Source organism: Petaurus breviceps, unplaced genomic scaffold (assembly GCF_028583685.1).
Source record: "Petaurus breviceps papuanus isolate PSGF00001 unplaced genomic scaffold, PetGlider_PUasm1.0 182, whole genome shotgun sequence".
NCBI lineage: Eukaryota > Metazoa > Chordata > Mammalia > Diprotodontia > Petauridae > Petaurus > Petaurus breviceps.
The window spans coordinates 3568709-3581048 of record NW_027185786.1 but is presented as its reverse complement, the minus strand read 5'-3'; the positions used below and the strand labels follow the sequence as shown (position 1 = coordinate 3581048).

At 51.5% G+C, this 12340-nt stretch overlaps 1 protein-coding gene across 1 annotated transcript; it reads left to right on the top strand.

Moving 5' to 3' along the window:
- The first annotated feature begins 927 nt into the window (after positions 1-927).
- SLC38A7 (solute carrier family 38 member 7) lies at positions 928-12044 on the top strand. Its single transcript, XM_069087623.1, has 11 exons — positions 928-1038; positions 3573-3995; positions 4205-4403; positions 4688-4832; positions 5535-5633; positions 7130-7187; positions 7302-7416; positions 7800-7947; positions 8333-8532; positions 8934-8988; positions 9457-12044. Exons 2-11 carry the CDS (start codon positions 3717-3719, stop codon positions 9557-9559), a joined length of 1401 nt encoding a protein of 466 aa, XP_068943724.1. The 5' UTR covers positions 928-1038; positions 3573-3716; the 3' UTR covers positions 9560-12044.
- Positions 12045-12340: the final 296 nt, after the last annotated feature.

Sequence of the window (12340 nt, the reverse complement as noted above, 5' to 3'; positions counted from 1 at the left end):
CAGGTGCATTACTAAATGTACACTGGCAAAACTTTAAGAGATTTAAGGGGCTAACTCTAGGGTATTGGGAAGAACCAGGAGATTTTTCAGTACTCAGTCGATTACATAGGGATGATGGAACTTTGAAGAGAACCTCATTTCACTGGATTCTTTTATGTTAAAATATCTCATTGGGTGCTAATGAAAAGACCCTGATAGTGGAATCACAGAGCTTGGATTCAAATCCCAGCCTGGGTGACACTGGGCAGGCCACTGTCTGGGCTTTCCTTTCCTTTTCAAACGAGAGGGCTGGAACAGAGACCCCTCCAGACCCTTCCTGCGGTACAGCTACGATCATTTTACATGCGTGATCTCCTTTTATCCTTACAGCAACCCTGCCCTATAATTATCGCTATCTTCGAAGATGGCAGGGAGAGATTGGGTTACCTCGGCCAAGATCACACTGCTAGCAAATGTCTGAGATGAGGGAGGATGCATCTTCTTGATCCCCTTGTCCCTTGACCACAGCATCAGCCGCTGCCTTTCAGGCTAACGGCCTGCGTGTACCTCAGTTTCCTCATCTGTAAAGCGAAGGCGCTGGCTTCTGAGGCCCCTTTCAGTTCCAAATATGACTCTGGGATCTCTTGGTGCCTGTTTCCCCACCTGCAAAATGAGAGGGTCGGACCCCATGAGCTCTAAGGCCCTTTCCAGCCCTAAATCTTCGGAGTTGGCTTGGCTGGCGCTTAATAAATGCTTGCTGACGATGTGCCGGGGTCAGCTAGCGGAACCCCCTTGTTTTCCCGGACAGGGTCAGTGACACGGGGTCAATGTCCCGCCTGCACCTCCTCGGACGCGGCAAAAAGCCGGACTAAAGTGCTGCGCCTCTCAGAATAGCCCGCACGGGGAGCCGGCCTCTAGGGGCGCAGGCGGAGGAAGGACTACAACTCCCAGCGTGCCGAGTGCGGAAGCCTCGCTCACGTGACTGGCTAGTCAGCTGGCTCCGCAGCTGGAGCAGGAGGCGAAGAGCCGGAGCTTTCCGAGTCGCGGAGGCAGCCCTAGGTAAGCCCGCGGTGGGTGGGGGGCTGCGTGTACTGAGCCCAGGAGTGAGGGGGGAGGGGAATCGGTCCCCTCCTTCTCCCCTGGCACGCCGAGGTTCCCTGGCTCGGCATCCGGGGCCGCCGCGGACCCGAGCCCCATCGGAGGCCAGTCGGGTCATTTGCAGATGGGGAAACTGAGACCCGGGGACGGGAAAAGGACTTACCCTCGTGTGCGAGTCAGTGGCAGAGACCGGATTCAAAGCCAGGGCTCCCGTCCTCCTGGAGGAGATTTTGCATCCTGCTCCGCCTTCCATGGGCTGCCTCGGCCCGCTCCCCTCCCTTGCATCCCTCAGAGGGGAGGTTTGGGGAGGAGCTCCCCTCGAAGGTTTGGGGGGTTCTGGGCCACAGGCTCAGCGCTGGGAGCAGCCTCCGAGGTCATCAGGCCCCCCCTCACCTCCGCCCCCATTGTACAGCTAAGAAAACTGAGGCAGGCGGGTTTAAATGACTTGCCCAGAATAAGAGGCAGTATTTGAACTCGAGTCTCCCGCACTTGAACCTCTGCCTCCCCGGGACTGAAGGGAGGCGGGAGCTTTGAAGCTCGGAAGGAAGAAGCCACGTGCTCACCTCCCCTAGGGAGTCGGGAGAGGGAGCCGCCAGAGGCGTGGGATCGTTAGCGCCGGCAGGTCGCTATGGCAGGGCTGGGTGCTGCCCTTTCACCCCCTTACTTGATCATGTGACCCGAGTCACAAGTATCCTCATTTCTGCTCAGAGCTGAGCCAGGACTTTGCAGAACCGTGCTCTCCCCCCCCCGCACACATCTGGCCGGCGAAAGGAGCAGGAACTGGCGCCCAAGCATCCCCACTGCGCTGGGGACCTTTGTAAATTTTTTTTTCAACTAACAAAAATCTATTTTCTCTCCTACCCTCCCCCCCCACTCCTTTTTGAAAAAGAAAGAAACAAAACCGTTGTTACCTATGGATGATCAAGCAAAAAAAAAAATTCTCTTTTGGTCTGGAGTCTGGGTGTTGGCTCAATTTTGATCTTTGCTCAGTTGTTGAACCCCAGGTGTCAGATTGCATAAGAGGAAGCCTGCCAGCTCCAGATTACCCATTTTGGATTTGGAGATGTTGAGATGTTCTCCAACATTGGGTTTTGTGGCTCTTAGATTTAAAAGCAGCCTGACCTCAGTTCCTGTTTCCTTCCAATCCTAAGGGATGTCTGAGCTGCCTGGTCTTTTCTTGTGGTATGTTATCAGGTGGAAAGGGAAAAGCTTGTGGTTGACTCTGGGTTTCATTTCTTTCATTCATTCATCCATCGGTTTGAGGAGTAACCAGTCACAGTCACAAACTCTGATTATGTTCCTTATGAACTGCTGGAGGAGATAGGAAGGGAATGTTTTTTTGTGACAGTAGGAGAGGGGGAGGATGAGAGAGAGAGAGAGAGAGAACGAACACCACCACCAGATTGCTGGAGTAGTTTGCCAGGCAACCAGAGTCACACAGGTAGGTCATATCTGAGACAGCATTTGAACTCAGGTCCTCCTGACTTCAAACCCAGGCATCTGTCCATTGCATCAGCTGAAACTTGCATTTCAGTGATTTTATAACCCAGTGCCCAGTTCAGACCTGGTGGGGAGGACATAATGACTGTCTTCAAGTATTTAAAAAGCATCCCGGGGATTTTGCTTGTCCCCAGGGAACAGAGCTGGTAGGTGTGGGGAGAAGTCAGGAAGGAGCCAATTTAGGCTTAAAACCAACCTCCCCCCCCCAGCAATTAGAGCAGCCCAGAAGTGGAGTGTGGGTTTTCCCCACATCTGGGCTAACCCATTCTGTTGCAGGTGTGAGTTGCACTGAATGCCTTGGAGTCCCTTCTAGCTCTGAGAGTCCATGACTGTCCTCCAAAACCTGCTGCCCAATCCCATGACCACACCCTATACTTATTTACTTGTTTCTTTGATTTAATCCTGCTTTTGTTTTTTTATGACTTGTGTTTATTTTCAGTTAATAAGCCATTTGTTTTCTCTCCCTTCTCCCTCCTCCCCTGTTGACAAAAAGAAAACCCAAACTGTCATAACAAATGCACCTAGTTCAGCAGAACGCATTCCTGCGGTGACCTTGTCCAAAAATGTGTCTCCTGCTCCTTGAGTCTCAGGAAGTGGGCTGGGGGCTGGGTTGTCGGACCTTCTTGGACGTTAATTACACTGATCAAAGTTCTTTGCCTTTTCAGTGTACTGTTATTGTATAAATCATTCTAGCTCCACTCTCTTCATTCTGCATTAGTTCATCCAAACATTCCCAGATTTCTCTGAAACCATCCCTTTTGTCATTTCTTGTGACGCCAAAGTATTCCATCATATTCCTCTACCCTAATCTGTCAGCAGTCCCCCACCTGATGGGCTCCCCTTAGCTCCCAGCTCTTTGCCATTCTAAAAAGAGCTGCTATGAGTATTTTTGTACTCATGATTCCTTTTCCTCATCAGATCCCTAACGGAGCATAGGCTTAGGAAAGGTAGTTGTGGATCAAAGGGCAATGCTGCTTTTCTCTGTCCTGTTTTAGGAACCCACAGAGCCATTCCCGGGGCGATCAGCCCTTGGTCATGCTAAACCTGACCATTGTCTGGACACTTGCATCTCTCATGGCTTGCTGGGAAGTTCGGTGGTGAGTGAGCAGCAGAGACAAGCCCCAAAGCAAGGAGCTTGTATGGCCATGGCTCAAACCAGCATGGTCATCAACAGTGACTATGGCGATTGGGGTTGGAGCTCGGATGCTGGGGAGCGAGCCCGCCTCCTACAGAGCCCCATCGTGGATGGAGCCTCCAAAGGGGAGGAGGAGGAGCCAGGAGCCACGAGCAGGGGGACCACCTCCACGCTGGGGGCCATCTTTATCGTGGTCAATGCCTGCCTGGGTGCTGGCCTGCTGAACTTCCCAGCCGCCTTCAGCACAGCTGGGGGGGTAGCGGCTGGAGTCGTGCTGCAGATTGTGAGTCAAGCGGGGTTAGTGGGTCAGGGGGGAAGGGAGCAACCCCTTGATTTCGAAGGAGAGGGCTTTGGGCTGCATGCAATGGAAAAGTACACTAGACTGCCCCTGAAAGGGGCAGGGATGGGTGCTTTGGCCTGACTTTCCTTGGCAGCAGCTGCTGGCATCCCCTCCTAAACCTGCCTGGGGGTGTGTCCCTCTCTCTGCTGCAGGTCATGTTGGCCTTCATTATCAGTGGGCTGGTCATCCTGGCATATTGCTCCCAGGCCAGTAACGAACGCACCTACCAGGAGGTGGTGTGGGCAGTGTGTGGCAAACTGACCGGGGTTCTGTGCGAGCTCGCCATTGCTGTGTACACTTTTGGTACCTGCATTGCCTTTCTCATCATCATTGGGGACCAGCAAGACAAAAGTAAGCCTTCCCCATCCCCCTTGGGGCTGCCTCTGATTGGGGGAAACCGGGAGGGAGGAAGAAAGGAACTCCTGTTACCATCTATGATCAGCCTGGAATGATCCAGGGTATTGACCAGTCAGGCTTCCCTCCAGTTCATAACACCAGAAGTACTAAGTCTGTTATATGGAATGGGTAACAGACATGGAAGAAAGGAGCTAGACTCCATGAGTCCACAGGAGGGAGGGGAGGTGTCCACTCTGGAGGGACCCTCTGCTGACATCCCTCTCCTGGCTCCCCCCCAGTTATCGCTGTGTTGGTGAAGGAGTCAGAGGAGGCAGGCAGCAGCCACTGGTACACAGACCGAAAATTCACCATCAGCCTCACTGCCTTTCTCTTCATCCTTCCCCTCTCCATCCCGAGGGAGATCGGCTTCCAGAAGTATGCCAGGTGGGGGAGTTATTTCTGTCCTCAAGGTCAAGAGGATGCTCTGGGATCACAGACCTCCTCCCTCTCGGGCCCGTGGCCTCTTAGGTTTTTCCTCCTCCTTCTTCTTGCCCACTCGCTTTCTGGGAATGGGACCCAAAGGCTCACACTTTGGTCGATCACAACTCTTGTCTCAAAGAACATGGTAAATCTCAGCGTCCACTAAAAAGTCAACCTCCAAGTCTCTTCCCCATTTTTCTCTAAGTCCTTTCTCCCCTGAATATCTTCTTCCCATAAGTAGAGTTGTGTTGTTCCTGGTCTGGCAGGAGACCCCGATCCCAGCTTCTTCCCGGCCTTGTACCAGCTTAGATGGAATGAGCAGGCTTTGTTCTCTGGTCTCGTCTCCTTTACACTCTCTCAGTTAAGCTCTGATCTGTCTTGGTGGTCAGTAACTCCCTGCTGCCTCAGTAATGGCATTTTCTCGACACACTGGACGGCTAACTATGTATGTTCATTATGGTTTCACCCAAACGTTGGGGGAGGAGTAGAGGGTTCACGACTCCAAGGAAAATCTCTGTAGCTTCTAGCTCCTTAAGCAGAGACAGACTTGTCCTTGGAGACAGGGATGGGATGTTTCTTAATAGAACAGCAGGCAGGAGGACATGGCTGGGGGTGCGGTAGGCTTGGCCATGGCTCATCAAAACCCAATTCTTTCCTCCCTGGCAGCTCCCTGAGTGTCCTTGGCACCTGGTATGTCACAGCCATCATCGTTATCAAATACATCTGGCCAGATAAGGAGATGGCCCCTGGGGACATACCCACCAGGTAGGTGAGAGGCTTAGGGAGCCATTCCACAGAGGCCTTTGTCCTCATCAGGTCCTTGTGCTTCAGATCACAGCATGGCAAATTCAGTCACAGAGATGAAAGAGGCCTCAGAGGCCAGCGGGAAGCATGAATCCCTTCCTTGTCAGGGAGGCCACTCTGTCCCGAAGCAAGCCATTCCACCGGGCACCTGTAGGACTCGTGTCTGCCGTGTGCTGGGTCTTCCTTGTGCCCTCCTTGCAGGGTGTGTAATTCTACTGCTTTTGATGGTTCTGCTCACTGTATTTCTTGTATTGATCTGGGCCCTTCCTGCTAAGGAGAATGCTTCATATATAGCTAGGTCACTGGTTCTTGTAAAGATAAACAAGGAGGAATATCCCGCTTTTATTGGTTTTCCATTGAGTCTTACTCTTTGAGACCCCATTTGGGGTTTTCTGGGCAGAGATCCTGTAGGGGTTTGCTATTTCCTTCTCCAGCTCATTTTACAGATGAGGAGACTGAGGCAAACAGGGTGAAGTGACTTGCCCAGGGTCACACAGCAAGTCAGTGTCTGAGGTCAGATTTGAACTCAGGTCTTCTTGACTCCAGGCCTGGCACCCTATTTGTTGCACCACCTAGCTGCCCATCCCCACTTTACAGGTGGGGCATTTGAGACCCAGAGCCAAACTTGGCCAGCAACATCAACAGAACGAGATGAAGACAGAACCCAGGGCTCCTGACTACCAGCCCAGAGCTATATATGTGATCATTGCCCTCTGTCTAGGTCAGAAGTGAATTCAGGGTGGCCAGAATCCCCCCAGGGTCCGCTGGGAGCAGTAGACAGTGTAGTGAGAAGGCATCTCGGTAGAGAAGGAAGAAAACCAGGTTGGGGAGTGAGGTGGGGGATGCCGGAGGCCTCGGGCTGTCCTTGGCAAGTCCCAGCATCTCTTAGGCCCTCTGCTTTCTCATCTGTAAAATGGAGGTACCTCATTTTCCTCCGTGAAGATTAAATGAGAAAATGGATGTGGAATCACTTTGGAAAGTATGAAGCATTCTACCATGGGGGACGATTACCATACTGTGAGAGAGTCATTTCCTTTGGGCCATGGATGGTGGCTTAGCAAGAGGTATATTGATTTCAATGTAGGCTATACTTTTACAAATCTGGCTTCTCTGAAGCCTAAGTATAATCTATAATAATAATCTTTATTTTATGCATTTTTATCCTCTCTGATCTCTTGGTGACTACATCCATATGAAAGGCCCTATCTCAAAAAACCGCCAGAAAGTCTTTCACGTTATACATTTATATTAGGATGATAATTTTTCAGTGTACATCTCCATTTCCAGAGCAGGGCTAAGGCAGAATTGGGGGGGATAGATGGAAGGTGCTGTTTGAGCTTGGTCTCCCAGTTCAGAGATCTGAATGCCAGAATGGAAGGAGCTTGCCTCAGAGCCGGGGCCTCTGGTCTGGCCTGCCCCCCATCTCGAGGCCCTGTGTGGCTGTGCTCTCCTTGCAGGCCGACCTCCTGGATGGCTGTGTTCAACGCCATGCCTACGATCTGCTTCGGATTCCAGGTACCAGCTATAAAGCAGGGCTCATGAAAGCTGTGCTCGCCTGGGCATGGGGGTGGGGGGAGCAGGCGGGCAGCGCTTTGTGACCTCTCAGCCTGCCTCTTCTCTCTTTGGTAGTGCCACGTGAGCAGCGTGCCTGTCTTCAACAGCATGCGGCAGCCCAAGGTGCAGACCTGGGGTGGGGTGGTGACGGCAGCCATGGTCATAGCACTCTGTGTCTACATGGGCACAGGTAAGGCAGCCCTGGCAGAGCACCCTCCTGGTCAGGGCTCTTCCTGTGCCATCATCACCTCTCCTTGAGCAGAGCTGGGCAGTGCTCAGGACCTGCTGCCCTCTTAGCAAGTCCTGCTAGAAGTAGTTAGAGCTCAAATGGTCATGACCCCTCTCCTCCCTCTGTCCTAAAGCCTTCTCCAAGAAGAGAGAATCCAAGTGATTACCACCCCCTCCCCAACCTTGTCCTCGCCTCCTCAATCCATTCCTCACAGCTCTTCTGTCTCCTGGGCCAGACAGATTGGAAAGATTCTTTCCCTTCCTCCCAAGAGCTTTACCATTTTAATCTGCCTTTCCCGCTCTGACCCAACTACTGGACTTTCTTCTCCCCGTCGGGCCCCTCAGGCATCTGTGGCTTCCTAACCTTTGGGGTCAGTGTGAACCCTGATGTGCTCCTCTCCTACCCCTCGAATGATGTACTTGTCGCCATTGCCCGTGTCTTCATCATCATCAGTGTGCTGACCTCCTACCCCATTCTGCACTTCTGTGGACGGTGAGGCCCTCGGCCTGGGGTGGGCAGTGCCAGCAGTGGGGAGGGGCCTTCATGTGTAGCTGAGCCCTGCCTCTTCCCAAGGAGGAGATGTTTCCGTGCCCCCAGAGGAGTGTATCCTGGGGGTGCACAGAGTTTGGCCATCCCACCCCCAACCCCATTCTTCAGTTCACTGTTCTGTTCCCCCTTTGCCCTATGTCCCCCCTTTTCCTGAACTTGACTATACATGCTTTGTATGTCCAATCTCTCTTCTGCTTCATTTTGGGAGGCTCCCAGCATGGCCAGACTTTCTGCCCCTCAGGCTTCACTGATCTTGGGAAAAGTGTGGCAGGGATGGAGTGAGGAGTCCCCTGCACACCCACTTCCTAATCTGTGCGCTTTTGTGCAGGGCGGTCCTGGAGGGCTTATGGCTGCGGTACAAGGGCGAGCCTGTGGAAGAAGATGTGGCCAGGGAGCGGCGACGCCGAGTGCTGCAGACGGTCACCTGGTTCTTACTGACCCTGCTCCTGGCCCTCTTCATCCCAGACATTGGGAAAGTCATTTCCATCATTGGCGGCCTTGCAGCCTGCTTCATCTTCGTCTTCCCAGGTCTGGGCAGCCCTACCACCCCTCTCTGCCATGCATACAGAGCCCTGCTGTGTGTTACTGACTAGCAATTCCCCCTCATCATACTCTTTGGTCTCTAGCCTTAAAAATCCCCATTGCTCCAGTACCCCTTCTAGGCCCACTCAGGACCACAGACAGCCACATCTTGGGATAGGAAGGAGCAGATGTCTCAGTCTTGGGAAGGGGAAACATTTTGAGCTCTCCCTTCCCTTGAGTCATGATTTTTGACTTATTGAAGCTTGGTGTATGTGTGTAGGTATGGGTGTTGGAGGGGATGGTGTAGTCAGAGAAGGAAATCAGTGAAGAAAAGAGCTAAATTCTTGACCAGCCCTTGCTTGCCTTGAGCCAACCAATTGGTTGATCAAAGATTTGGTTTCTCCTAGGACTGTGCCTGATTCAAGCCAAACTTTCTGAAATTGAAGAAGTCAAACCAAGCAGGTAAAGCGCTGTAGTGTCTCATGACCCCTTGTCCTCAGTGTTCTTTGGGAGACATAACATGGGGCAGTGGGAACAGAGGAGAAAACCAGGGGTGCAGGCCCAGCTCTGCCCAAAGTCACTTACCTCCTGGAGTCTGGCTTCCTAACCTGTCAGATGGAGATCTTATCTTGGAATAGCATTACTGCTTCAAAAAGTACAAGGGTGCGGGGCGGCTAGGTGGCTCAGTGAGTAGAGCACTAGCCCTGGAGTCAGGAGGACCTGAGTTCAAATCCACCCTCAGACACTTAACACAAAAACTAGCCATGTGACCTTGGGCAAGTCACTTAACCCCAATTGCCCTCCCCCCCCCAAAAAAAAAGTACAAGGGTGAAGACAACAGAAAGGATACAAATGGGCAGTATTTTTCAACTCCACCCAAATGTGAGGGCCGGGTAACAGAGTCCTTTCCCTTCCTTTCTCTGTTTACAGCTGGTGGGCGTTAGTCAGTTATGGAGTCCTCTTGGTCACCCTTGGAGCCTTCATCTTTGGCCAAACCACAACCAATGCCATCTTTATGAATCTCACGGCCTAACCTCTCCATTGAAGACTGGACAGCCAAAGGGAAAAAGTGGCCTTTTCTGTTGAGCCCTCGAAGAACCATATCCATGTACCAGGCCCTGGCTGTTGTCGGGGGACCAACCATATCACATCTTGTTTGATCGTGTTCTGTCATCAGTGCCCTCATGAGAAAGGGAGGTGGAGACTCCTTACAAGAGACTTTTCTGGTCAGAGGAAGGTCCCCAGCAGTGCTGTGGATGGTGGGAAAGAATCATCTCCCACCACTGAATCTTCCCAAGGATCTCCCACTGTCTTCATATCCAGAATTAAAACCCCATTTCTTTTACCCATTGTTAGAGAGGAGTAGGAAAAGCTCTGAAGAGTGAACCTACTCTCACCTAAGTGAGAAGAAAATCCTTCCTCTGCTGGGAAACACTTTCTGCAGAAGGCCAGGCCTGGCACGGAGCAGAGCCCTGCCCTTTGGCCTGGGAACACTACACGCACTGACCAAAACCACTTGTGACTTCGAGTGTGCGTTCAGAGGTGAATACAATAGCTCAAACATCATGGGTTTCCAAAATCATGCAAATGACCATCACAAAATGGAGGATTTTTCCCTGCCCAGAGAGCGAGAGACCACAAGGGAGCAGGCTCATGGCTAACAGAGGGCAGGGATTGGATCCAAGCCGGTTGGTTTGCCAGATTCCAAGCTCCCTTGACCCCATTTGGTCCCACTTTGTTTTGGTAAACCATCTTTCCACTAATCATTAGTTAGACCCAGAGCCATCTGGAACCTTGTCTCTTCCTCACAACATCATGTTGACTGGAACCAAGGAAGAGTAAAGACCACTATTCCATGGCCCCGGAGGCACATTCATCTCACTACATTCCAATGGGGCTTGGCCAGCCTTCTTGGTCTCATCCGGCCCCAGAATCTCACTAAGTCTAATGTTTACAGAGACTGTTGGGCTTCCCTATCTGGAAGGGGGGCCAACATGTGTTATGGTGCTTCGTGTATCCATCTGTTACCTCCAGATTAGGAATTCTCTTCCCTCTCAAATTCCAAATTGGCATCTCCTTTAAGAATGGGAAGGAGGGACCTGAGTTCGGTTCTGGCCTCAGACACAACACACACACACACACACACACACACACACAAACTAGCCATGTAACCTTGGGCAAGTTACTTAACCCCAATTGCCCTCCAAAAAGAAAAAAAGAAAGAATGGGAAGGAGGAGAGGATGGCAAGATGGCTGTTGTGTTTTCCTTCGACTGTTCTTAGAAGCTCCCAGCCCAAACTTGCTGTTTTCTGTTCAAATTTCCATTTGCTATTCTTTCATTTATAGTCCCTGGGTGGGAAAGACCCACCTGGCATTGGACTGTTAATGGGAACTGTAACACTTGGGATAGGAGAGCATTAGACCCCACCTCTCTGCAGCCTAGGAGACTTCAAGGCAGTCGTGATTCTCTGTGCCTTGTGTGTCCCCTTTTCGTTGGTTTGATTCCTCTTGTACCTGGGGGAGGGGGCAGTCATTCGCTTTTGAGCCACTGCGCGGCCCTCCGTCAGGTTCCATTGGCAAGCAGATCCTGGTCTGGCATCCCCTGTGCCATAATCACAAGGTGGATGCTTTCAAGAACATTGTATTCTATTCTTTTGGGGGTGAGAGATGGGATGAGGTCACCAGAAAGTCAGAGCCAGGCAGCAGATGGTAGAATTGTAAGGCTTTCCATCTCTGCCAACCCATGCTATCCATTTCTCCACCTTTATCACTGTCCATGCCTCCATTAAGCCATGTGGCTTTTGGGCCCATTGGCAACCCCTGCTCATTTTGGACAATCTCAGGAACACCAAGGGTAATAAACTAGAACTATACATCTGCCATCTTGCTTCTTGCAGACCAAGCCCTCCACCCATAGAAAGTGAAGAGACTACTCACAACAGGACCCCAAACCTCTCCAGCTCACCACTTGGTTTTTCCATGTTGATGGATCCAGAAGGAGGCTCTGGTTTATAGGAAGCAGGCTTCTTACCCCCAAGGATACTATGTCCTCAAAGGTTCAGCCAGGGACCTGGCCTCCCTCTTCCCACATGAACAACCAGGATTTGAAGGTTCAGTTGTGTGGGAAGCCGAGATTGGGTAACAAGCTGGGTCTTCACATGGTTTACTCCTCCCCCAACCAGTAACACAGGCCCAGCTTCTTGTTAAGATCCGGGCTTTTATCTTCTCAGCTGTCTCTGGCGATGGGAGAGGCGATCTGTTCTAGCTGCTTATATGTAGGGTGTCATCTGGAAGTGGCGGCCCCATTAGAGGGAGCTGAGTTGAGGGCTGGGCAGTTGTTTGTGAGGGGATTCCAACCCCAGATTAGGTGTGTGAAATCAGAAAAGGGGATGGACTCTGGTTCACACCTCCCAGTGTTCTCCCTCTGCCTCATCCACCATCTGTGATTTTTAGTGGGTTTTTCTACCCCTGTACCCTCGGCCATGAAAATACATAATAAAAGGGAACTTTGCTGCTGAGTTGTCTGTGTGATTCTAACCTTGTGGGCAAAGGGAGTTATTGTTTGGATTGGAAAGGTGGGAAGGGCAGGAATTGAGCCCTTGCAACCTGACTTCCTCAGGAGGGGTCTTCAAGGTGATGAGCCTGTCTGCCAGGTGTTCAGCTAAGTCCTGAGGACACAAAGAGAGGTAAAAATCGCCCAGGTTACAGTCGAATGGGTGAGACAACAGGCAGCCTACTATGTACATACAGCCGAGAGAAATGATAGGTGAATAGCCAGGCATGCATATATGTGATAAATCAGACATCTCAGAAG